The sequence below is a fragment of the Ambystoma mexicanum genome, chromosome 2q, assembly GCF_040938575.1.
Source record: "Ambystoma mexicanum isolate Mex_15411 chromosome 2q, UKY_AmexF1_1, whole genome shotgun sequence".
Taxonomy (NCBI): Eukaryota; Metazoa; Chordata; class Amphibia; order Caudata; family Ambystomatidae; genus Ambystoma; species Ambystoma mexicanum.
In genome coordinates, this window is record NC_090924.1 from 1165761389 (window position 1) to 1165789121 (window position 27733).

General features: G+C 44.0%; 1 protein-coding gene across 4 annotated transcripts in view; it reads right to left on the minus strand.

Annotated features, from left to right (window-relative positions):
• Nucleotides 1-27733, minus strand: part of DYNC1I1 (dynein cytoplasmic 1 intermediate chain 1) — a 2709604-nt gene that overhangs the window by 1045135 nt on the left and 1636736 nt on the right. For all 4 annotated transcript variants that reach the window (XM_069648550.1, XM_069648548.1, XM_069648551.1 and 1 more), the window contains one exon: nt 26419-26581. In XM_069648550.1, the coding sequence (XP_069504651.1) occupies nt 26419-26581 (163 nt within the window). The remainder of the gene's footprint in view (nt 1-26418; nt 26582-27733) is intronic.

The following is a 27733-nucleotide window of genomic DNA, read 5'->3' on the forward strand; positions in this document are numbered from 1 at the left end:
TAGATATTGGCAGCACTGTGTGTAAAGAAGGCATGAGCTACGTAGCACTGTCACACCTACGTACACTTGAAGCACTATTTTTAGTAAATTCTGATGCAAGTAAAGTAAACGCTGATGTTCCCTGGATTGTACAGTACAATATACTATGTACACTCTACACACCTGATCTTAAAACCTACCCTGTTCCTCAAAAAGTAAAACTTTGTAAAAGAAAACTAGTGCAGACTGAACTTATACAGGATCTCACAACAATACCTCCAAAGAAATTAAAAGCAGCTGGTACTTCATAAATTACCTCAACCAAAGAAGGATCTACTGCACAAACAAAACCAACTACCTCTTCAAAGAAAATATGTGCACTTCCATCAAATGACTAAGACACAGAACTGTCTGGTCCATTCACATTTTCCAATACAACTGGTGTAAATTGCTCTGCAAATGTAGCAATCAATGTTCTATTCCAATTGCCACCAAATGTTGAAAACATTTACTTAAACGGGACAGACCAATTATGTTTGCAAATGTTAGTCCTTCACAGAAATGCAAACAACAATCCAGACAACACTTACAGTGTTTCTGGAATAAGGCAGGAATTGAACTACTGTGCTGGAATGTTCAGATTCACTATAAACACACAAGAAGATCCACAATAATTTATAATGTACTTACCACAAATACTGGAAAACAAAAACATACCTATAAATGTAATCTTGCAGATTTCATACTTGTGGAAACATACATGCACTTTCTGCAGCCATGTGGCACAGGAACAAGTTCCTAATGAACGCTTCATTTATGTATACATACCTAACTGTGAAGCCATTCCATTTCAACAGCTTGTACGAAATGCAAACCATGGCATATTATGTACTACTTGCAATTCCAATAATCGTTCCACCTTAAACACACAGTCACATAGTGAATACGTAATAGTAATGCGTTTGCTTTACAATGTAGATGATACCAAAAACAACTCCAAGCTGACTGGATTCACACATGGACAAGTATCACTTGGCAAGAAAACCTTGACAACAGTAGGCATAATCTATCACGCAGGAGCCACAACAAATGCAGGTTACTATACTGAATACATCAAAAACAAATGGGGGTGGTTCGAATGTAATGATACTTCCACTACTCTAAAGCAGAGATTACCAACAAATCTTGTAAACACTTACTTAATATTCTTAAAACCAAAATGTATTCACTAATCTGTGTATGAGCATCTACAAAATGTCCACAATAACCTTTAAATCCACAAACTTACAGAATAAGGCAACAGCTATCTTACAGTGAAAGTATACATCCATCAATAAGAGAAAACATGCTTGAAAACATACCCTTCAGAAGTGAAAAACTGTAAACAGTTAGGATATGCCAACTGGTATCTAACTACAACCAGAATACTGCAATATGAGTTTTTTGAGGAAACGCTGCAACAAGTATTACATATAAAAATACCCTCAACAACTTCAAAACTATCAACAGTTAGAACAATAATTCTGCAACAACCAAACAGATGAATGAATACTGCTAAAATGCAACAAGAAATAAACAATTAGAATACGCCAACTGGTATCTAACTGTAACAATAGTAACACCACTTCCAAACCAAAAACCATAAACCTATTCAACTCCTCCTACTAAAATCAACCAACGAAAAAGACTGTACCATAATGTAGAAAGTTCTTTTGTAATCCTGCATGGATTTTTTTTTTCTCCCTCAGCCCCAATGATTATACGAACAAACACAGGAACTGAGCACATTGCACAGTACACTGGTTTGAAGCATAGTAAATGGAAAGTACTAACAATGAGGGTCCACCACGTGCAGAAATGTCTTCTATGCAATGCAATAACTCATTACAAACTACCTACCGTAACATGTGATCTCTTCTTTTATCACAGAGAATGAAAACAAAATGTGTGCTACATTTTCCCATACCATGCAAAGAACTGCATACAGTCTCAACAATGCAACAGTAAATATACAACGATTGGAGTCACAACATTCAGTGCATACCTGTATTATACTACAATAGTTGTAGCCAGACATACAATATCATACACCCAACATTCTGAACACAGTCCAACAAACCATCTATCACAAACCATGTCCACTGTCGTACAAACACTATTACACTACTGGCAACCAGCAGATACACTTTTGAAAACATACATGCTATGCAGCCCGCATACCACTGTCAAAATGTTTGCTTGCATGGGTGTGTTATGCTGCCGTGGTTGCGGCCAGGGCCTAGAGTCTTGGGTGCATGGCCACTGACCACAACCCAAAGACATAACACAACCACCTCAAGACCTATCCATTCCACTTAACATACGAAAACAGTCATTGCAGCCAATGCACAAACTCTTCAATGCATGCCTTCTTCACCCAATATTCTACTAACTACCCAAAACCAATACATCATAGCATAGTAAAATTCCCAGTGGCCAGTGTATGTCTGCGGACTGCCACAGTGACCATGGACACCGCCATCACAGCACAGCCTTCTTCCACCTCAACAAATACAGCATTTGACCCACCTTTCACTCCCCCACCCTCTCCAGGCACTCTTCCACACCAACACACTCCCCAAAATTGGATTTCGGCTCTGTTCCACACCGCGCTGTCCACCGATATCTGCGGATCCAACATGGCGGGCACATCGGGATGCACCTCATGCTTCACTCCAACCAATCAGCGAACACGTTTTATGTCCACGGACATGACGGTGCCTTTCTAGCCAATTAGATCCCTGTCCACGGAACTAACAGGGAAGCGAGTCAGCGGACCGGACCCAGATATCACACATTTTTTTGGACCTACTTTTTGGTCATTTTAAAAACAACTACTGGATGAATTTACACGCTTTAGGGACCAATCCACCACTCCTGCCACAGATTTGGTGAAAATCCGTCCAGCGGTTTGAGCTGTAGGCGTGAGCAAAGTTTTTCTCCATTCAGTCTATGGAAAAAAAATATTTGGCACCCCTCCTTTAACTTTGCCCCCCCCCCACTGGATGAAACCTCACTAAACTTTACATAAAATTCAGAGCGGGCCATATGATTTTTTAACAAAGTTTGGTGAGGATTTGTCCAGGAGGAGCAAAGTTATAAGCTGCCCAAAAGTGTGCTCTTCCTATGGGTTTAGCAACTTAACCATAACTACACGGCCGCTACTGGCAATTCACAACAACATTAATGATATTGTATAATACATTCACAGTCTCTCTCGTTAACCTGGGTGATCTCCCCTTCCCAAGGTTTTAAGTTGACTTCAGTTTCATTGTTCTACAAAAAGAAATAAGGAAATCCAGATTTGCAGAAAAGTTCCACTTTAAGTCTTTGCACCTTTACTTGTCAAAAGAAAAGTTCCAATAATCCAATTTCCAAAAAGAAAGCCACTTCTTCTTAGAACTAATATTCTAGTCAAAATAATAGCATCAATGATATTCTTGGTCAGGATGTTTTTGCCACAACTTCATAAATGTCAAAGGAACACAGCTTCTTAATATCAGCTTTTCACAGCTCTCTTTTCAACACCATAAATCATAATTGCTATGTTTGTCAAGATACCTTCAGAGCACTTCTACTTCCACCTAGTTTACCAGGCCCACTTCTACTAGGATTCATCATGCGTGTCTACCCGCCTGCCCGAAAGCTTTTCCACATTCAACAATGCTTTTACATTTCTGAATCTACTGACAACCAAATGTTTAACACAGTTTCAACAGTTTGTAACTTTGTGACTTACAACCACTTTTCAGAAAAGACAATTTTCACATTAGGCTCTTCAACACCTTCATGTAGGCAAGGCACCCTTCTCTAAACATTCACCTTCCAGAAGGGCAGCCTATTTGCCACTCTTGTTTTTCTGCAACATCAACAACCAAAATACCCTTAAGCATGTAATTCTACCTTTCATCCTTTTTTGGAATTGGTAATGTGAGATTTTATACCAGCTTCAATTTTATGGAACACTCACAATAAACAAGCGCTGCCCTTTTTAGACATTGCATTTCACCCCATCTCTTCGTGTTGGTCCCATTCAGTTAGTGGAATGCCCTTTTTATTAGCATCTTTTGACTCTGAATAATATATACACAGCTCTTGGCTGTGGCAATATTTGTATCACTCTTGGCTGTGGGCAATGTTTTTACCACCCTTGGATGTGTGGAAATGTGTGTACCACTTTTGGGTGTGGAAAATGCTCGTACCACTCTTAGCTGTGGGCAATGCTTGTTCCCTCAAGCTCACAATCTTTAAAGTTCAGTCACTTCAATTTTTGTTACAATGTTTTCTACTACTTCATTAGTGACTCTTCAGTTACCCTTCACTTCAGAATCACTTTTATGCACAAACAATAAATATTTCATCTGTTTTAGGCAATCCAAAGTTAATTTACTGCCATTCAGATCATTTTCCTTATATGTGAGTGCTACTTTTGTAGCATTCATTGTCTGTCGAGCAACAGTGATGTTAACAGCACTTTCACTCATACGCATGTGATTTTCTTTAGCTATTGTGGCCTGCCTTTGTTCGTGCAAGGGATTAGAACGCTTGTTAACACTCATCAGCATCTCCCTTCAATCCCTTCACATGCTGCAAGACTTCCACTGTTCAAGCGTCTTCCAAACACCCATACTTCCACTTTGAAGTGGTTTTCATTCTCGCACGTAGTAACAGAGCTCACCTTACTCTGGAGACCCTCGGCTGCATACATGCTCTCAACCACAGTCTCCTGCACACTTCCTGCTGCACAGTCTTTGCAATTAGGTTCACATGGGGGACAACTGTCTTCTATCCCGCTTCCCGCTGCGCAACCTCTGCACTTCAGATTTAGGGGGTACAGGACCTTCTCAGAACAGGCAGATGGATTCTGCTTGACTAAAGTCCTGGCGTCCCTTCCTTCCTCCAACTTCTACAAGTACTGCCAACAACGTACATTCCTTCACCTGCTACTACTTCTACTGTTCCCTATCCATCTCCTTAAAAAGGTCTGCACCTGAGGGGGCTTTTTAAGCCTCTCTACTTGCCTCAGATGTGTGTCATTAGCCCTAACAAGCTGACTACTTCTGCAGCATTGCCCTTGAGCCCTCTTCCTTATCCCAGTACCTAGGGAATTATGAGACTTGAAGTCCCTAACAACAGATTTAGGTTTTCTGATCTGTTTTCCATTTTTAAACTCATGTTTGTGTTTAACTCCCCTACGTATTTTTAAAGAATCATCACCAGTATTTAATTGAAAAGGATAAGGCAGTTCTTTTAAGCCATCATTGACAAATTTCCTTTCCCTGTACTTCTGTAAATTAGGGGCGTTTCTAAGTGTATAAGTCTCAGATGGGCTTTCCTTATGTAGGATCTTTAAGGATTTTATCTTATATTGACCCACATCAGGATGCTCAATTAGTGGATTAGACAAATAATAACGACAATAAGTCATTACATGCCTTGGTACTTGTGAAAAGTTCATCCGTTTAAAAGACAAAAACTGTGTCTCATCCTACAGGATCTCCTCACCACCCTGAGCCTTGTCTCCTCTCAGGTGATCATTCCGCATAGCACCATCCCGAAGGTGAGGATCAGGAAGAGCCTGCCTTTCCCTGGCCACCTGGGAGGAGACTTTAGGCAGGGGTATAATGAGGGATCTGCAGGATTCATCACACACTCCAATACAATATCCATTTTTGAAATCAAGGGCAAGGTCAATTGAGATCCATGGATTAGTGTAAATCCTTCATTGATGAAAAGGAGAGGCCTCTCCTTTAGGCCAGCCCAGTGATTCCGTTGTGCAGTGTGCTCTAATATTCCTACAATTAATTATCTCGTGAGACTATAGATTTTTGATATTCTCGGTGAGTGATTACATAGGGCCTCATTACGACCCAGGCGGTAAGGGGTTTACGGCAGCGTTAACAGCGCCGACCCTTACCGCCTGAGTACGAGGTCCCTTAGCGCCATGGCGCTTTTAACACCTGCTTTTAGCAGGTGTTAAAATCCATGGCGCTAAGGGACCATGGAGTTAATTACGCCACCGTAATTTACGGTGGCGTAATTAACGCCTTCCCCACTCCCATTATGCCCTATGGGGCAAAAATGGGAATGGGGAAGGGTAAATGGGGATTGGGGACTTACCGCCCCGCCAAGGTCGGAATGGGGCGGTAAGTCCGCCAACCACCATGGCGTAAACGTAGTTTACGCCATGGTGGTAAAGTCACGGCCCAGGCGGTAACTTACCGCCTGGGTCGTAATGAGGCCCATAGACATGAGAGGCATTCGATTTGTAGAAAAATATTTTAAAATGTCTGCTTTGAATGAAGACCATTTACAGTACTTTTGGCTTTTCAATCCAGCAAAGACACTAGTTATGTACTAAGGTTTGTTTTGATTTCCTTTGAGCAGAAAATTAACTCATCATCTGTTCAATATTTCTAAATGTTCCCAAACAGACAATTTGGCATTTTTCTTATATGTTTCATACAGGTTTTGATGACTACATTTAGTTTGATTAGGTCAACGCAAGGTTGTGACTACCAACTCCTACATCTTCTAATCTAAGTGCATACTTGTATTCTCGATGGACCCCAGCCGGCCTATAGGACTGAGGGTTTCCAAACAGCACTTTAAGATGAGCAGCAGCACCCTTGAGATGGATGGGGATGCAGATTCATACTCTTGCACCAAATCAATAATGATAACACAATAGTTTGTCAAAGGGAGTCAGTTTAATGGCAAGTACAAAAACAGGGAGTTCAATGAATATCAGCAATAGCCCGATCTTCCGTCTCGCTTCAACTCTGATTAATTTCAGAAAAAACATAACATTTATACCAAAAACTCATCATCACTGATGTGTAACTCTTAAAAATCAGCATGCAACTTGATTGGTTCTAGGAAGGTAACTTTAATATAGGTACTATATCTGTATATGGCAACGAGGAGAGGGAATTGGGTAAACAATTTCAGGTGGGGCAACTAAGCCCTTCCTTCAAAATGGCTACTGTAAATGTCACTAAAAGTATGACGTCTCATTGCTTCTACTAACTATAGGACCCTAGATTACACACTCCACTATGATTGGGTTGGCATCAACCCCACTCATACTTTTCCACGTGAGCTTGGCAGTGTGCAGAATAGTTGGCCAAGTGCAGGGAGTTCATCTGCACCCCAGCCTTCCTCCAATTATTGTTACAATCAATCATCACCTCAGTGGTCATGTCTCAATTATTTCCTTGTAGTTTGGCCTTGAGTCTGCTTCTTGGTCTGGAAAAGTTAAGGCGTCTGAATATGCCAAAGGTCCATGCATAGGTGTGAAAGTTTCATCCCTTCCTGCTCATCTGGTCACGTGATTCTGACACCGTGAAATCGCCCTTTCCTGCATGCAATTTCGTGTATTTGATTTAATTCTGCCAGTCGTCTGCCATCTGTGGCTTATCTTGACCTTTCCGAACAAGATACTGTGTTCTTCTTTCCCTTTAATTGAATCCTCTGTCGGACTATTCAAGCTGATACGAACTTGGCTTCTTGGCATGGTTATCTTCCTTTGAGTTTCCCTCCGTTTTTAATTCTCAATTTGTTTGCTGCAAAACTCTCCTGTTGAGACCTTTAGTAACCTTTGGTTGATTCTGCTCTTGTGCGTAGTAACGTATAATTATATAAAGTACTTCTTTTGAGCTAGAAATGTATAGGTGGCACTTGCCGCAATCTATTTTGCTACTAAGCATAAGCAAGCCTCACGATTCCTTGGCTCCTTGCAGTTTCTTGCATATATACACGTTTAAACAGACTGAATATCTTCATCGTGCATGTGGCATATATTTCTGACATCTTGACATCAATGGTTTAACTTTAGGCTCAAGATGTCACTTATCCATGGTGTTTTGTCTCTTTTTGTTATCATTCTCAGGTCGTTATATCTTCTATATGTGAGTCAGTCTAGGTTCTCATAATGTCATCATTCGTCTTCCATCAGTATCTTCTTAGCTTCTTTGGGTATTACATTTTGACAGTCGTCATTCTGCTTCACTTGTAGATATGGTTTTCTCAATGGGTACCTTACTGTCCAGGTTTTCTTAGGTGTCAGTACTTCAATAGGTGCTGTTATTCTGATGGGTACTGGACAGAGTCCACCTGCGGCTCTCTGCTGGTTTATTTGCTCATTATACATCACATATTTCAGCATGAACATTCCTGGTACTTCAAAATGGGCGACAGGAGTGCAAATCGTGCTTGCCACTTCCTCTTCACTGCCCCCCTCTGGGCGATTCATCGACCACTCTCACTTCTTCCTTTGTATCCACCTTTATTTAATCCTCTGGATCCAGACATAGAGGCCTGAAGAAATGTCTCTTTGGGGTCCATATCTTTATGACTCCCTTCAAGCTTCCTGCTGTTCTTAAGTGCTCATCCTTGTTCATTAGTTGACATTCTCCATTTGGATTGCAATATCCATCTTCCCACATAATTTCTGTGTTTCCCCTTGGATACAGAAACTGTGTTCCCTCTGGTGCTTAAATGCTGGCTTTCACAGAGTCTCAAATTTCTTCATCAGTCAGGTACTTGGGCTTCCATCCTGAGTCGACATCAATCATAATCTTCTTCCCTATGGCCTTTTTTTGCAGTTTTATGGCACTGAGATGTTATTATCTTGATAATACAGAATCCAAGCAATATCATCACTAGCAGAGCTCGAAGGAATTTGAATGCATCTGCCATCCATTGTGGAACCCATGAAAACAGTGATCCAAACCAACTGTCATCATCAACTTCATCAACTTCATCTATAATCTGATTCTGTCGGTTTGCCAGCATACCTATTGCTTCTGTTAAAATGCTGTCTCAGCATCGTGCGAAGGTATGAATGTGCAACATGATTCTCCAATTTTTTCACAAACACCTCCATCCATAGCTATGATTATGTCAAGGACATATCTGTTCTGGAGAGTCATTAGTCGAATTGCCCATAACTCTTCTTTGATTGCATTGAATCCTTTTATGGTTGTGTTGATGGTTTGCAGTAACTCCCATCTGGTTATCTGCAACCATTTAGTATTTGCTCCAACCTGAACTCTTAACATCAGAATTGTCGTGAACACTGATGATGTTAGGCTTAACAACCTTTGTTCATATGGGATCGCCTGAAAAGCTTCTTCTGATTTGGCAGAAAAGTCATTGGCCCTCATTCCGAGCCATGCCGGTAAGTATGGGTACTTTCCGGCATGGCGTAAAGTACGACATCGTGCTGGTTGAAGACCGAACATTTTGGCCCATTCTAAGCCCTCGGACACGCGCTTTCCGCCATGCCGGAAAAGGACTGCGCGGCCTGCCGCAAAACCCCCCGAAAAACCCCTACCGGCATGCAGCGACACGTAAAGTACAACACCGCCCTGTAAGCATTAGCGTCAGTTCATAACGGTGACCGTAATTTATGGGGACCGTAAATTACGGTCACCGGAAAAAAAAGGAACCGGATATTACTACATCGCACAGGAACGGGAAGGAGAGCGGCGGCCATCTTTAAAAACACAATCCATTGCCATCCGCAGCTGCCAGCAGCCCTGTGAGGAAACTAAAGTTGGGAACCGAACCAGGCACCGCAGGACATGCCGAAAGCACCAAAAAGGGCGGCGGATCGCATCCGCAAGCAGAGATTCTCCCCCGATGGACTCCAGGCCATGGTGGACTACCTGGCAGAGCATGCCGATGTAGTCTTCAGCAGCGACATGCAGAGGGAGTCGACCCTCCGCAAGAAGACCATCTGGGCGGAACTAGCACAGAGGGTGAGCGCTGTTGGCAACACTCCGCCTCCTCTCCAGCAACTGCAGCCAGGCCCTGCAGACGGGAGGTGGCCCAAGTACTGCAGTCTAACTTGAGCCGTGGGAGGAGACCTGTGCGGAGCTCATTGGCACTGAATCCATTGAGGGCGTGGGGACCATGGAGTGCGGGGGAACGACTTCTGGAGAAGGAGGTGAGTGTTGACAGTGTACACTGGCAATGTCCATTGCATGATGTAAACTGACCCAGGGGCCATCGAAGGCACCCTCTCGTGTTGCCCCCCCCCCCACACAACGCATCCCCCCATCCAACAAATGCTGAGGCAAGTGCTGCCTAATGCTGGCCCAAGTGCGAGTACATAAGGCACATCATCCATAGTGCATTGACTTGCACAGCCCATCATGCACACTGTCCAGCGTGGTAGGCATAGTACTAGCCAAAATGTACATGAGCAGGGCACAAGAAGTCACTCCCAAACATGTGTATATGCGATCACCATGCACATGTACCACTGCCATAGCTACCCCCCAAACAGAACAAACTGTAAATGACCAAAATGTCCATGCAACCATGTATGCAAATAGGACATTGCACATACACTAATGTTGTCCCTCTCTTCTACCCCCGCAGGCACAGACCATGACAGCACAGAGCCCCAGGGAAGCCGGCCAAGCACCTCCGCGGGTACTGGCAGGGTCAGGCCGAAGCCAGCAGCAAAATAAAACATACCCCAGCCTACGGAAAGGCCACTTGAAGCTGGCAGACCAGCAACCCACACAGCATCTGCGGCAGCAACTGTGGAAACCCCTAGCTCGGCACAGTCGAGCGTCTCAGGGGAGGCTGCTGCCACCGCACCGGATGAGTGGGAGCCCAGCCCGCCACCCATCCAGGGGCCCATGTCGGAGGACAACCAAGGCAGTATGCACAGGCCAGAGCCATGCCTCGTGGCCCTGGCGTCATGCAGTGACTCCGGGGATGCACCGTCACCTGTGCACAGACTGGAACTTGACCCGCAGGGGTATGACACCGTTCCCCCCAGTCCACCATACCACCCCCTGCAGAGCATGCTGGTGCAAGTGGATCCTCAGATGGTCTCCCTTCACTTGACCAGAACTGAGTGCACCAGTTGACTGATCTAATTGAGAACTACATTGAGGACAATCGCCAGGCCAGGGCAGAACTGCACCACCAGATTGCGCGACTCTATGACGGACAGCACAACTCGGCTATGCCATGTCCTCAATCGCATAGCAAATGCCCTTGAGGCAGGGCATCAAAATACCGAGCCACAGCAGGAGGACACGGCCGCGACCAGTGAGGCCACGCAATGCAGCCCGGAGAGACGCACTCGGCGTTCCTTGCGTCAACGGGATTTGCCTCCCCCAGACAAGGGGGGCAAGAGACATTAGGCGTTCCTGCCACATGTGGGCCCAACATCCTACATGGGACGACTGCTCTGGAGTTGGGGGGAGGGGGGTGATGGTGTGTTCTGGAGTTGGGGGGAGGGCGGAGGGGGGTGATGTTGTATTCTGGAGTTGGGGGGAGGGGGGAGGGGGGTAATGTTGTGTTCTGTAGTTGGGGGGAGGGGGGAAGGGGTGATGTTGTGTTCTGGAGTTGGGGGGTGGGGGGAGGGGGCATGGGCAGTTGCTGATGTAAGCACTATTTTTTTTTATTTATCACAATACACAATTGGTGTTGCAAACTTCAACCTGGACATTCATCATTGCACATTTATTCATTGACTACTGCCAGTGCATGGTGTACAAGTATGCACAAGTCTGTTGCCCTGTGTGCCCATGTCATGACACCCTCTACTGACTTGTGTCCTGGAGACCTTGTCCACTGTAAGTACAGAGCATTACATGTCCCTCAAGTGCACAGCCTCAATGAACCCTTGTTGGCACTACACCCTCCGCCTTCACCGCATCGTCCTGTGGTTGTAGCAGTACCATGTCAGGGGTGATAGCCGCTCACGTAGGGATGCACTTTTTTCCATCTGCACATATGGCATGGGCCCATTCGACACCAGATATCAGTGGAGGGGTCAGCCACCAGTCCTGGTTCGCCGGCACATATGTGCATCACGCAAGCCTGGTGACTGCTTCATCTACTCGCTTGCACGGGTATGGCCATAGTCTGGTTGCCCCATGGGCCTGTTCAGGGGGTTCATGACAGGGGTCATGTGGCTTGCTGTCATGGGACAGCCAACAACAGCTGCATGTGTCGTCAAATGAGGTGGGTGTGTGGACTGTCATGGTGGAGAACAGTACTTGGCTGTCATGGCAGGGTTTCAATGATGGCCATCTGGACATGTCCATGGATGTATTGGGCACCATCAGGGACACAAATATGTGTCCGAAGCAATGTAATGCAGTGGGGTGTTGTGTCTACATGATGGTACGTGAACGATGGTGTGGACATCTTGGGGTACATGTTTCTTTGTTGCATGCTGCTGTCCTGATGTCGGATCATTGTGCTGCTGTGCACTGTGTACATTCTTATTTGGGTGTGATGGCTGTAGTCTGTGGATCATGGTCATCATCCTGCTCTGATCCATTCTATGGTGATTCCCAACACTCCTATAGGAGTGCCATGCCGGTGACGTGATATCGTACCCCTGCTGCCCTCCGTGAATTCCACTCCCAGGGATGGGTCTCCAATGTGGTGCCAGGCTGGGGAATGCCACATTGTGCATCTGCAGTGGGTCCTCCGATATGCGCTTACGGTTGTGGTGTCCGCCAATGAGTGCTGCTGGTGTAGTGTGCTTAGCCCTTGTCAGTTGGTGGAGATGTAGTGTGATGTGGGTGCCTTATTCTGGCAAAGTGGGAATCTGTTCATATGTGCCGTTGCACTGGTTCTGTGGCAGGTTTGTTGTCGGGCCTACCCATGTGTGCGGTTCTTGGTAGCGTTGGATTCCATCTGCATGTAGGGGGAGTGGTATTGTTTGCAGTTGCTGTCCGCAAGGTGCATGCCATGCTGGTCCACATATGACCTGTGGGTGCTGTCAGGGGCACCATTGTCATTTGGCATGCCTCCATTTGCATTAGGTCCAGCTTTACTGTTGTGTATCTCATGGGTGGTCCATGTTGGGGATTGGTGGACCCTTGTGTGCTTGGGGAGGTGTAACGGCACTTGTATATGTGGCCGCATAATGGACGGTTATGACATGCCACTGTGTGCTGGTGGGTGCCTTTGGCATGGGTGTGGGGCACAGGCAACACCATCACTTGTGCCGGGTTGGCACTGTACATTTGTATGGTGCTCGCTTTTCTTGTGTCTGTGGCGCAATATGGTGGTAACGGTGTCACAGTCTAGGTGGTCAGGGGTGCCTATCTGGTAGGACTTCTCCTAGTGCGGCCGGACATGCTGCGTGTGCATGGGGGCTGCTGGGGTGGTAACGGAGGCTGCACTGGTGCTGCATGCAGGGCCTGTCTCCCCCCTCCTTCTACCCCTGTGTCTCCTCAGTGGGGGGGCGTGGTGTTGTTGCAGGGGTTTGTGTGGTTGTGGCCCTGCTTGTTCGATTGGTGTCATCTTGGTGTGGGAGGGGGTGGTGTGTGGGTGTGTTCCTTTTCTGCTGTGGCAGACTCCTGGCCTCCGTCTGTGTTGCTTGTGTGCACCTGTGGCTCTGGGTCCCACTGCTCAGGGTTCTTTACTCCTTCTCTGAGATGCCTGTATGTACTCCATGCCGGTAAGGTACTTTACGGCCTTGGGGAGGCCTTAATTTATGTGTGCTCCTTACTTGAGATCAGCTCCGGTTTACGCCATGCCGTCAATTTCGGCATGGTGGGTCGCGCGCACCACCCAAGAACGTAAATTACGGCATTGTAGTTTACGGTGCCGTAATTTACGGTCTGAGGGGTCGGAATAGCATGGAGCGGAAAACCATACCGGTAAATCATTACCGGCATGGTTTGTACCTTAACTCCATGCTCGGAATTACCCCCATTCTCTCTCTTCATTCGGCTCATCAGTTCCACAGATCTCTTCTTCCTCAGGTGAGCATCTGCTTTCGGGAAACTGTCAATATTCAGATCACTTTTTGGAACCAGCAAGTCTGGAACATGGACATTCACCAATGTGCATATACCTCCCCAATTCTTCGGCAGTCTGATATATGCTTTGGATCCACATGCCCTTATAATGATCCATGATTACTGCAGTACTATGTATCATTCCTGGTGCATCAAAAAAAGCAACCACAGTTCCGATTCTCTCCCATTTTCCTTCTGCCATTATTCCTGAAGCAGAATTTTGGGCACTCCAATTGCACTATCTGCAAGGGTCATCCTCTGTCCTCGACCCATGTCAATAGTTTAGCAAGCTTTGGCCATAATGGCTTGCATCCATTTTGTACTATGTCAATGGTAGCCTGGTAACGACCGATGACCATCCATGCTCTGCAGATCGCTACTCCTTTCTCCGATCCGTCTAGTGAAAGCACTGTTCCCCATATTTGCAGTTGGCCTCTGTTCTTCCAACTTCGAGCTTCTTCTGGAGTTTTTCCTTGAAGTTCAGTCTTTGGTTTGTCTCTCTTCTGATCTCTGCTCCTTTGACTCCAGGCTTCTCATATCTGATCACAATTTTCTTGGTTTTTCCATTGTTTGTTGTCTATATGTCCTGGACATAATCATCTTCATTTGGATCAGTTGCTTTGGTTGCCCATTTGAATGAAGCATCACTTCCCATGAACTGGCCTCTGGTCTTGCACACTGCTACATGTGATAGACAGTGTGCCATCTGCACATCTATTTCCACAGCTATGAAGATTTTGGACTTCCCAATGCTGTATGGTAAGAGTGCACAAATAAAGCACTTTTCCTCTGAAGTTTGTCTTCCAACTTCTTTTATATGTTGGTACCATATGTTATTTCCCAAGTGTGCTGTGCTGTCCAGGTAGTCGTTTAGTTTGTTATTTTCTTCTTGCGTGCTTCTTCTGATTCTTAAGGTCTTCTGTAGTTTGCTATAATCACATCCTTAAACGCCTCTATATAGCTTCTTCTTGCTGGAGGATTCTTAGGTATCTCCATCCATGGTCCAGGCATTTTCATCTGAACCATTTGAGTAGGAGAAAGTATGGTAATTCTTTCCTTGTACTCTTGTATCTTTTTTCTCTGGTTATGAATGTCCATGCTGACTCTGCTCTTGTTCCAGCATGTGACTGTGTTTCAGGACTCAAGCTTGACCCTTTGATCGCTGGATTGGATGTGCTTGTCAATGCTGTCTCTGTTTGTTTGTTCTCCAACTCCTTTTGTATTCCTAAATGTTCAGCTTTCTCCATTTGTCTTTTGACTTCACATGGTGTGGAGCTTCTCATAGTTGGTTGACCAACCTTCCCCCATTCTTTGGAATGTAGTTCTGCAGTTGTTGACAGTAGACAAAGTGTATGTGCACTCATTGTTTGAGTATGTGTGTCTTTCATTAAGCTTTTCTTGTATTCACATTGCCGAACCTGTCACCGGCAGTTACATTTATTTGTTACCAAAAATGTGTGTGTGTCATTGCTAATCACATTCATCTCAAGATCACTCACTCCTTTATCAGACCTTCTAGGGACTGGAATGACTATGTAAGTTCCGGGCATCTTCGTGGTTTTCATGCGTAAATCTGTCATGCGCCATCCTTGGAAACTATGGTATCATTGAAAACACAAGCAATGAATCCAGGTTACCAGTCTCGTCTTCCCCTAAAATGGCTGCTGCCTCCATAAGGGTGGGCGGAGCCTAGACTGGAGTGTGTTGTATCTGTTTATTTTCAGTGTCACGCTCGCCGGTTCTCGAACCGGTTTCCTCGCTACCCTCCAGTATCTGTTTTGTGAGTTACTTTTCCCATTCTTCCCTGTTTTCTCTGTCATCTGTCTGTGTGTCTTTCTATTGTCTGCCTTGCAAAATTAGTTCCTTAAACCTTCTCTGTTACCCATTTTTGGGTTTGTCTCCTTTCGTGGATTTTTTTCAGCCCGCGACTCTTCTCGTGGCTTTTCCTTCTTACCTTTTTTTTATTGTTTGCTCAGTTTATTATTTTACAGACCGTGCCTGTATTAGTTTTTGTTTTCCAGAAAGCTTGCCATCCGGGAGACGCTTTCAGATTGAATGACGTCAAATCTTGTGATTCTTTGTGCAATGGGACTGCAATCACAGTGAAATACTTTGCCTCAACGGGTATATCACATAAGATTGTGGCTGGGTAAGGGACTAGAGGGAACTCAGCCTCTACAATATCATTTATTTGTCTTAAATCCTGGATTAAACTCCAAGATCCTCCCATTGATTTCTTGATAGAGTAAACTGCAGTATTGCATGATGACTCTGACGTCACTAAAATGCCCCGCTCCATCATAGCGGAAATTGTCCTGAAAATCCCTTCATCTGCTTCCCTAGACATGGCATACTGTCATGCTTTTGGTAAAATTTCTCCTGGTTTCAATTTAATCTTCACCTCTCCCACCCCTTTGAACAAACCTACGTCATAAGGGCCTGAAGTCCATACTGAGACAGGCACTTTTGCCACATTGTCATCACTATATTCAGGACGTTTTTCTGCCAACATCATTCTCTGGGGCACTTCTCTTTTGATCATGTTTACCCAATAAATGAGATTAACCTCAACTGTCGTTTCATCTATACCTGTTTCTCAGTCAATCTGTATCCTTCCTCAATGGCGATCATTGCACACCATTTTCTGCCTTCGTCATCACAACCATTGATCAACGCCATTTTTCCTCGTACTATGGCTGTGTGTATTGCCAAGGGTAACCCTCGTCCCTTTTCCTCATGCATAGGTATTCTTGCCCTAAATAGAAACTCATCTGGGGTTCTCATTGGTTTGTCTGTAAGGCCTGGTAGCCATGACATTGATATGTGTGCTCCATACGCAAACATTTCTAGTTCCAATGGAACAGCTCTCATATCCGTTTGTCCTGCGCATGCTCTAATCATTTTGCATACGTTCAAATAATGCATTCCTGGAGTTGAACATACTATGCCCTTCTCCGTGAACGAGATTATCATGTTTAACTTCATCATTAGGTCTCGTCCCAATATATTTACTGGGGTCTGCCTTTAATACAGCAGTGGCACAATCATGTCACATTCTCCTATTGAAACTGGATGTTCTTCGCTAAAAGGAACACAACTTGTTGCTCCTGTCAATATTCATGGCATCGCCTGGCAAAGAAGACTTGCCTTCCCGTATACACGAGTGTGATGCCCCTGTGTCAACTAAAAAAGAAAACTCTTTATCCCCTATAAGGATATCTACCCTTGGTAGATAAAACACAGGTGGATTCACCATCCCTACTCTTGTTCCTTGGTCATTTTGCACCATGCATTAACTTCTGCATGTGTGTGCTAGATGCCCTGTAATCCCACACATACAACATATTGGCGGTGGTGTGATTATTTGCCCATTTGACATATACTGATTGCCGTTTTGCATGTTTTCGAAACCTCCCTGATTACTCTGCCATCCTCTTCCTCGAATGACTCTCCTTCTTGGGTAAAACCCGGTATTGCCTTTATCACTCTGCCCTTGATTATTGGCCTGCTGTATGTTTGATCCGTCTCTGTTAGTTATCATTGCCCCTTCAATGGCATATTTTGACAATTTCTTCTGCACTAATTTTGCCTCTTCAGCTTTTCGTGCAGCCTCTTTTTTGCGGTTTTTCTCTTGCAGCAGCCTGCAATAGTGCGCTATGGTGAACTGTATTTCAGACCACGGTTTGGCCTCAATTCCTACCAATTTCTTGAGCTGCTTTTGTACATGATCTGGCAACCCTTGGCATAATATATGGTAAAACACAGGTATGGATTTCCCCCAAGATTCACGAGTTTCCAGAACCCAGGCGTCTTGAAAATTCTGGATGTAAAGTAAAGGATCCTCTGACTCCTTCATTTTATGTGTCATTATAGCTCCCATGTCTGAAGTATCCAGGTATAGCAATCGTAATGCTTTCCATACCGCGGTTCTGCAATTGTCAAACAGTGCTCCATCTAGCGGAGTATTAACTGTAGTCACACCAGGGTAACCTGCACATGTCCACACATCGTCAGCTCTATCACCAAGTATGGTGATTAAAAGACCCTTAATATCCCTGATAGCTAACGTGTTGCCTCCCATCATTTTTTTGAACTCATGTATCCATTTTCCAGCTCTGGATGTCAACATTGGAAGCTTATTTTTCAGATTTTCTTGATCCATGTGTAGCCAATGTTATGTTATGTTATGTTATAACATTTCTATAGCGCCAAAGCCCTAAGGCATCTAAGCGCTCCTTCACAAGCAGAAAAGGATCAGTGAAGATGACCGAAGATTAGATGAAGAATACCATTTTCAAAAACTTTCGAAAAAGCCAAGTGGTTGCTTTCTTCTCTGAGCACCAAAGGTAGATTGTTCCATGCCTTTGACACAAGCACTGAGAAGGAACGTCCATTTCCACAAGCTCTCTTAGACCTTGCCACCTGTAAGAGCTGGGTGGAGGTAGAGCGAAGACCTTAAGTGGGCTGGTATATAGTGATCTTATCCTTTAAGTAGCTTGAAGCTGTCCCGTAGATGCATTTGTGACACAAGGTCAGCATTTTGAAGGAGATCCTGGCTGATATGGGTAGCCAGTGTAACTCCTTTCTGGCAGAAGAAGTGGGTTTGTATCTTTTCATGCCGTAAATTATACGCACCGATGCATTATGGATTTTCTGCAGTCTTAGAATATCTTCTCTACTAGCACCCCCCGCTAGGGCATTGCAGTAATCCAGGCGTGGCAAAATAATGCCCCTGACTAGTTTGGCTCGATTATTTTTAGAAATTAATGGGGAGACCTGTCTCAGTACTCGCAAGTGGTATTGGGTATTCTTTTCAATGGCATCTACTTGAGCCCCTGCGTCCAAACAGGCCTCCAGGTATGCACCCAGAGTCTTCACCTTATCGACCACTTCAATGAGGTTGTTCTCAAGTGGGTGTAATGGTGTGATTTAAGACTTCTGGTTTTTCCCAGGGCCAAGGTATATATTGTGGCCTCGTTTCTCCTTTTTCGAGTGGCGGGAATTGTGACACATGGCACTCCTTTTCTTCTCTCATAATTGTTCTGTCTACCAGAGGGGTAATATTCCTGCATCGGTGTCTACCTGGCAATGTCCTTAGTTTGCTCACATAGGGTGGTGGAGACACCCCCCTCTGACCGTAAAATACTCCCTCGTGTCATTCTGATTGTGTGGCTGACCCTGATGCCTTAGGTGCAGATCGACTATAATCTGACCATCTTATTCACTTTCCCCTAGAGGACCTTTTTTTGCATCTTCTTTCATCTTCTCTTTCCTCACATTCTTCTCTTTATGCGTCTGATATTGTCTGTGCCTAACTCGTGCAACTTCTCTAATCCTCCTCGTTTCAGGTTAGCATCAACCTATCTAGGGACAGCTCTCTATTCCTGCTACTTTGGGAGGCGTCCTCAGTGTCGCACAACTGAGTGCTCTCCAGACGCTCGTCCTTTCCTTTCCCTTGGGGTACCTGTTCTAGCCCCATTTCATTGTGTATTCTATCGATCGGCTCTCCGATGCTTCTGGTGTCGAAGTCATCTTCCATAGTTGCCCTAGACGTGCCTGGTACTAAATTGTACTCAGGAAAGAATTCTTCTATGTCTTCCCAGTCTACTACTGGATCAGGTTTTTTAACCTCCCTTTCCAGATATTCAAGATCCAGTGCTCTCTGTCTTCGTTAGCATTCTATGTCATCATCAAATTCTCTGCGCTTCCTCGCTTCGTCTCTGACCCTTTCTTCTTCTTGTTTCCTCGCATCTCTACGTTCATTTGACCTTCGTATTTCCTCATCCCTTTGTCTTTTTATTCTCTTCTCCTGTATTTTTTGTTCTTCTTCTTCTAATCTCCTTTGTTCCTGCCTGTCCTGATCATCAGGTGTTCTCTGCTTAAGATCATGTTTCCTTTCTTGTTCCTTACAATATAACTGCTCTCGTTTTTGTCTGTCTTTTTTCTTAGTTCCTTCATCTCTCAATCTTTTTTCCTTTTCCTTTTCTTTCCTTCTTACTTCATCTGGCTCTCCCTTTTGTCTCATATCCTCAATGCCTTTACCATCGAGTTTTAATAAAATCTGACCTCCCATCCAGTCGTTTTTTTTTTAATGCCGTCTCATCAGTCCTGTCCTCATTTCCTTTCCATCTCTTTCCCTCTCTACCCGTATCTAGAGATGAACATGCTTGTGCTTTGTCTCTTTTTTATTTTTCGCGTCTCTCCTTGTCCTTTGTGACTTTGGAGGCAATCTCTCTCTCTCTGTCCTTCTCTGGGCCCTCGTCACTACTTTGCGTAGATGACAACTATGACGGGTTGTTATATCCCGTGGCTGCGTTAAGCTCCCTTATTGAGTATAATCCTTCATCTTTACTAGCTTCACCTTTTGTTTCAGACAGGGTAGGTGGCCCCCCTCTGTGCATATGTTAAGTATCTGTGCATATGTTAAGTATCCAATCTATCGGTGGCTCCTTCTCCTTTTCCTCTTGGTACATCTTCCAAAGCTCTAAACTAGCTAGGCGTTTATCTAACTTTTTGCCAGTATACGTGGCATGCAAATATGTCGTCTTGTGTTGCAGGACCATTTTAGATAGCGATCCACCTTGGGACCATGGCATAAACATTTTCTGTGCGGTTCCTTTAACCCATTCTGCACTGTACTGCTTAAGCTTGGGTGCATGTTTTGGCAACTGTTTGCACAAGTGTACTAAAGGGGTAACGTTTTCCATACTTAAATCTGTTTATCCTCTCCTCATATAACACTTCATTATGCTTTTCATTTCACCAACAAGATCAACAATATGAGCGAGCATCAATCGTCTCACCTCCAATCCGTTTTTTTCACAAAAAATGTTACTTTTACTTTTTCAAACAACAATCATCAATCCATATCATGCAACATTTTGTCTATATAATCTCACATTTTTCATGCTATTTTCCCCCAAAAATGTTCTTACCTCGTGACGTCCGAAAAAAGAAAAACACAAGACAGACTAGACAGGCTCCGGCCGGCTACATAAATCTCATGCCATCTGCTTCCAGAGGTTGCATTTCTGCCCCTATCATTGTTCCGACATGGAATGTAAGCCCCTTTCTTTCAGATAGCCTTTAATCGATTCTGGTCGTCTATATCATCCTATTAATTCAGGACTTTAAATGAAGGCTTCTTCTAGGCTATATTAAAACCTAGGTATCTGGGCGTATACTCCTCTCGCGGGTATTCTACCGCTATCTCTCCCTGTTTCTTGGGTATCCTCCCGGTATCTCTCTATTTCTCTGCCACCATCGAGTCAATATTTTCCCCTTATCTATACATTGGGCCTCATTACGACCCTGGCGGAAAGGGGTTTACGCCGGCGCTAACAGCGCCGACCCCTTCCGCCTTACTACGAGATCCCTTAGCGCCATGGCGAGTTTAACGCCTGCTTTTTGCAGGCGGTAAAATCCATGGCGCTAAGGGACCTTGTTGTTAATTACGCCACCGTAATTTACGGTGGCGTAATTAACGCCTTCCCCACTCCCATTATACCCTATGGGGCAAGAATGGGAATGGGGAAGGGTAAAATGGGGATTGGGGATTTACCGCCCCGCCAAGGTCGGGATGGGGCGGTAAGTCCGCCAACCACCATGGCGGAGTTGGCAGCTTAGCGCCATGGACCATGGTGCTAATAGCACCATGGTCCTCCGCCAGGGTCGTAATGAGGCCCATTATATTCTTACTCCGATGTTAATTTTAATCCCTCTTCCCTCGGTTACCTTCCCTTTACTTGTTCTAAGGCATGTAACTTTTTGCCAAAGCATTAAGTCTTTTTCACTCACCGTTCACATTTTTTCCTCTCTGGCCTCTCAGGATCAGTGACTTTGTTACCGCCTCTCTGTGCCGTTCGTTCGATCAGCTGCTTGTAGAAGTGAGAAGGGGTTATGGGAGAAAGTAAAGGTTCCTTCAGACCTAACCTACTGGGTTTTTACTTAGACTAACCACTATCCATAAGGAGCTTCTTGTTCTACTCAGTTGGATGGCAAAGGACTCATGATATTTCCGAGGACCTAGAGTTACTTATGTCGATGGCTAACGGGTGTCTTATCTGATCGATTATAAACAAAACCATCAATCTCTGCTACCAAGAGTGCCCGATGGACCTGAGATTGATGGGGATGCAGATTCATACTCTTGCACCAAATCAATAATGACAACTCAATAGTTTGGCAAAAGGGAGTCTGTTTAATGACAAGTGCAAAAAACGCGGCGTTTAATGAATATCAGCAATAGCTCGATCTTCCATCTCGCTTCAACTCCGATTCATTTCAGAAAAAACATAACATTTATACCAAAAACCCGTCATCACTGACATGTAACTCTTGAAAATATGCATGCAACTTGATTGGTTCTAGGAAGGTAACTTTAATTTATGTACTATATCTGTATATGGTAACGGGGAGAGGGGATTGGATAAACAATGTCAGGTGGGGCAACTAAGCCCTTCCTTCAAAATGGCTACTGTAAACGTCACTAAAAGTACGACGTCTCATTGATTCTACTAATTATAGACCCTACATTACACGCTTCACTATGATTGGGTTGGCATCAACCCCACTCATACTTTTCCACGTGAGCTTAGCAGCGTGCAGAATAGCCGGCCAGGTGCAGGGAGTTTGTCTGCACCCCAACCTTCCTCCAAATATTGTTTCAATCAATCATCACCTCAGTGGTCATGTGTCAATTATTTCCTTGTAGTTTGGCCTTGAGTCTGCTTCTTGGTCTAGGAAAGTTAAGGCGTCTGAATATGGCAAAGGTCCATGCGTAGGTGTGAAAGTTTCATCCCTTCCTCCTCGTCTGGTCACGTGATTCCAACACTGTGAAATCGGCCTTTCCTTCATGCAATTTCGTGTATTTGATTTAATTCTGTCAGTCGTCTGCCATCTTGACCTTTCTGAACAGGATACTCTGTTCTTCTTTCTCTTTAATTGTATCCTCTGTCGGACTATTCCAGCTGATATGACCTTGACTTCTTGGCATGGTTATCTTCGTCTGAGTTTCTCTCCGTCTTTAATTCTCAATTTGTTTGCTGCAAAACTCTCCTGTTGAGACCTTTAGTAACCTTTGGTTGATTCTGCTCTTGTGTGTAGTGAAAGTATACTTATATAAAGTGCTTCTTTTGAGGTAGATATGTATAGGTGTCGCTTGCCACAATCTATTTTGCTACTAAGCATAAGCAAGCCTCAAGATTCCTTAACTCCTTGCAGTTTCTTGCATATGTACACATTTAAACTAACTGAATATCTTCATTGTGCATGTGGCATATGTTTCTGACATCTTGACATCATCTATATGTGAGTCGAGTCAGTCTAGGTTCTCATGATGTCATCATTCGTCTTCCGTCAGTATCTTCTTAGCTTCTTCGCATATTACATTTTGACAGTCGTCATTCTGCTTCACTTGTCGATATGGTTTCCTCAATGGGTACCTTACTGTCCAGGTTTTCTTAGGTGTCGGTACTTCAATAGGTGCTGTTATTCTGATGAGTACTGGACAGAGTTCAACTGCGGCTCCCTGCTAGCTTATTTTCTCATTATACGTCACATATTTCGGCGTGAACGTTCCTGGTACTTCAAAATGGGTGGCAGGAGTGCAAATTGTGCTTGGCACTTCCTCTTCAATTGCATTTCTACTCTCCCTGTTTGTGTTGCTGAGGGCAGGCTTGTTTTGTGCACAGTAGGAGAAGTCCTCTGTTTTGTCTTTTTTTCTCTTCTGGGTTACAAACACAGAAGCCCTTCTTAGAGGTTGGACTGCATATCCTTTCTTCCTGTTGTCGTTCAATGTAGCTGGCTTCCCACCTCCCTGGGGGATCTTGCGTGTCCCGTACCATTTACCAAGTGAGAAGAGGTTTACAATATGCCATTTCTGGGCTACGTCCTATGTCTCTCGGAGGTGAACCATGTGCTTCTCTTTTGGAACATGGGTCATAGTTATTGCACCAGGTCATTCTTTTGATACCTTTATTTACATAATATTTGGTTATGAACACTTTCATTTACGTTCTTGTCCATTCCTAACATACCAAGCCGCTCACTTTCCCCCTGTCCCCGGCAGATACAGGTATTCTTCTGTTTATGACATTGAAACCACACTTTCATGTCTATGTCTGAATGTTTGCGAAGGGGAAACCGAATACATCACTCCCTCCATGTGTTTAATGAGACATGGTAAAACAGGAGAAAATGGGGCAGGGTGGACAAAACCTCAAGTAAAGGGAAAATCCTCACCCTTTCAACTGTACCTTTTTCCATATTGATTGTTGGTCGCAGATTGGTTGCTAGGGGTAGAAGGGGTGTGTGGGGGCTATAGCCCCGGATCTTTTGGTTGTAGCCCCAGATAGAAGCTCATGGACTACAAACAAAAGGCTAGATAGATCTGAGTCCCGACAGTCCCGACATTACCATAGTACCGGATCTTTTCCAGACCTAGCAACACCCCTGGTTGGCGTCTGTCCTAATGCCAACCTGTTTTCAGTTTTTTCTACTATTAATTTGATGTAATGATCCATTTGAATGAACGACTGCTGTTTGCATTTAGTTGCTTTGAAGACTGTTTAGGACCATCCTGAGTGCATGCAACTACATTATTTCCAGAGACATGCAGTTATTTTTGGCACTGCAGCTATTTTTGTAGGGGCTCCTTTTCCTAGTGGCACACATGTATTTAGTGTACTGTGATTTTCAGACTATCAGCAGGTCACTTCTCTACCCGACTGCCCTGCTTGCTGAACTGCCTTATGAGGTTATTTGTTGCCTTTTCTAATTTGTCTCTCAAAACTGTGTTTTCTTCTACAACTCTTTCTAATTCCTATGCATGTACTCTGTTTTGGTTTTCTTGTGTGCTGATGGGGGTCTGATTCACCGACAGGTCAGGCCTGGAGGTAGATCCGTGTCCCCAACCAGCAAACTTGTGTTATCCAGGCACAGAACAAATGCCGGCGCTGGAATTACCGGCAATTATACCGCCATTATTCCCATACCTGGAAAATCGTAATGTAGCCCATGTGACTGAACAAGTTGTATAATTCATAATTTCAAAATAGCATCAAAATACATTTTGTTTAATAAAAATTCCACATTATATACATTTTAATGTATTGCCATTGTATGAAGATAGAAACGCTTGTACTGTGAGGAGCATAATAGTAGAAAAAATGTATTTGACAATAGTGCAAACAAATTAGAAACATTTTAGTGCATGAATTTTCCCTAACCACGTGTTCTGTGCTGTTCACCTCTTTCTTAGTCCGATAATAATAGGTGCTGTTACTAGGAAATGTGATGCCACTCAATGATTGGATCTCAGAAGGATGAAGAGTGTGGCTGCGCTCCACTGACTTTAAAACTCGGACATACCTTTTTTTTACAGAAGAAGTATTGTTAAGACAAACAACTTATGCCATGTTACTCTGGTGCCAAGCTTAGTATATGACATTTGCTGGTAAAATGAAGCTGTCATATTGAAAAATGTATCAACACAGGTCTGCAACAACAAAATGAATACATAAAAACGGGTGGAGTCACAGAATAGCTATTGAACTGGTAAAACATGTCTAAAGGTAGAGACCAGTTTGTGTAAGAGTCCATAGGAAGATGTGGAACTATGACGGCACAGCACTTTTTTTTTGGCTAAAACTGATGCCTTCCAATACCTTAACATCAGGCCTGGAGGTGGGCATGGACAGCTGTGAGCACTCTGCTTCTCAGTGTAATGCTTTTGGCACACCAAAATCAACAGATTCCTTTTAAATTGCACCCCTTTTCTACCTGAGTAATTGTCTGATACAGTATTGTCACAAAGTTCACTAAAGTGCTACGGTTGGCATATTGGCACACTGATAAAGCAAGAAAGATAGGTCAATGGATCACATGCACCACCTATCTAGACATTTGTACAACCAACATTTCATAAGATTGGCATTTGAAAGGAGTATTTTCCAAGTCTGTTGGCTCCCACAGTTTTCATTGCTCAGGAAGAGACAAGTGATAAGTAACCATTAACACACTGCCATCAGGTTGTAAAACGGTGCATTTAATCCACCTGTACATTTCTTCTGGTCCAATGAAATGTGTTTCAACCTCCAGAGAAACAAAGCTGTTTATGTTTATTGAGTGCTTGAATACCACTGGTAAATCCAGTGGGATACCACCAAATGGTAATACCATTGCCACCACTTGGTCTGCCGGAATTACCAGCAGATTACAAGTGGCGGGCAGGGTGGGAATTCCCCATTCCATGGAGTCCCATAGGACTCCATAGGGGGGATTACCGGTATTACCAAAACTAATTCCAGTATTTTTGATGGTGGGGTGTTGGAATTACCAGCAGCTCGGAGCTGCAGGTATATCTGGCCACCCCACCACCAAACTCGGAGTATGTTGGTCTGGAAACATGCCGGTAAATGGAATTACCAGTACATTAATTCTGGACCGGCGTACTCATAATGAGGCCCAGTGTTTGGCCAGCTCTCTGAAAAGTTAATTATGAATATGATTGTTCAATACAATTAATACATATACGGACAGGAGTTTTGCTGTGTAACATTTAAATTCACTGCTGAAAACACAAGCATATCAAGAAATGAGGGATACAAACCCATCTCTGTCCTCTATGTCCCTTCCGCTGTAGTCAAAGAATATATTTGAATCTTCGGCCAGAGCTCGCTCTATCACACGGATGGTCCGGTCAAAAAACATCAGGAATTCTTCAGAATGCAGCACTTGTTGTTTTTCTTCTTCTGTTAGTTCTCTTGGAGGAGCTTTCAGATCACAAAAATAGAACAGTAGATTATAATCTGAATTATTAAAAGAATATTGCCTTTTTCATTGTACGAAAGGATTTACAATGCTTAGTGCAAACATGATTACGATTAAGTTTTAATAATTGTGGGACCCTATCCTGCTGAACTCTCTAATAATGTACTAAACAAAAGACTTAATTAAGACATTACTTTTTTAAAATTAATATTGAATTTGGCTTATGTTTTTCATTGATTTTGGGCTGCTTTTAGGTGCTTTCAGTGAAAGCGGGTGTTAAAGTAGTATACAAATTATGGCAAAGGTATACTTGCCTACTAACCTATAAAGCCGAGATGAAACCATATGCTTAACGTAAAATGAACTTTCTCAATCATTGCTATATGTACTGAAGTCGGTCACCAGGCTTAGAAGCACAAAGCGGGAGATCCCATATAGTTGAGCCCCATATTTGTCATTTTGTTCCCGCAGAATGTGCACATCTCACTGAACGAAGAGGCACCTGTTTTGAGAGGATGGCCTTAAGCATGTGGTTGATTGACATTTCTGTAGCTACTCGGGTGAACAGTCTTGCAGAGCTTTGTGGGCAATACATAGAGTTTTGAGTTCAACTCTCATTTTGTATGGCAGCCATTCCAATCTCATCAGAGCGTGTGTCTCATACTTCTTTTTTGCCTTTTGCTTATAATAACCTGGCTGTTCCTGGATGCGCGAAATTGTCATTTGTTCCACTAGGGCTTGTAGATTACTTGGCACCACCAAGCTCGGGCCCTGGGTCGTCTTGATGTAAGTCAGGCATCAGACCTTTTCAGCATTGTTGGACCCCGGGATATTCAGTACCCTCCTTCTTTGTCTATGGACTATCCTCGTTTGCAAGGGTCTTTTGGTTCCTCTCCTTCCATTGCCCTTTCTTTTGTACTTGTCCTCCTCCTGCTCTCCACGACTCTCTCTTTCCCACATCATCCACTCTTCCACCTTTTCTCTCAACCTCCTATACTCCCTTCTCTCACAGTCCCACTTAATACACTCACCTCTCCCTCCTATGTATGCCCTCCATTCATGTTTTGGTCTTTATGACCTGTTACGCTCTACTCCATCTACTCTGGTCTTCTTTTTACACTTCACCTGATCTAATTTGTCTACTTCCTACACTC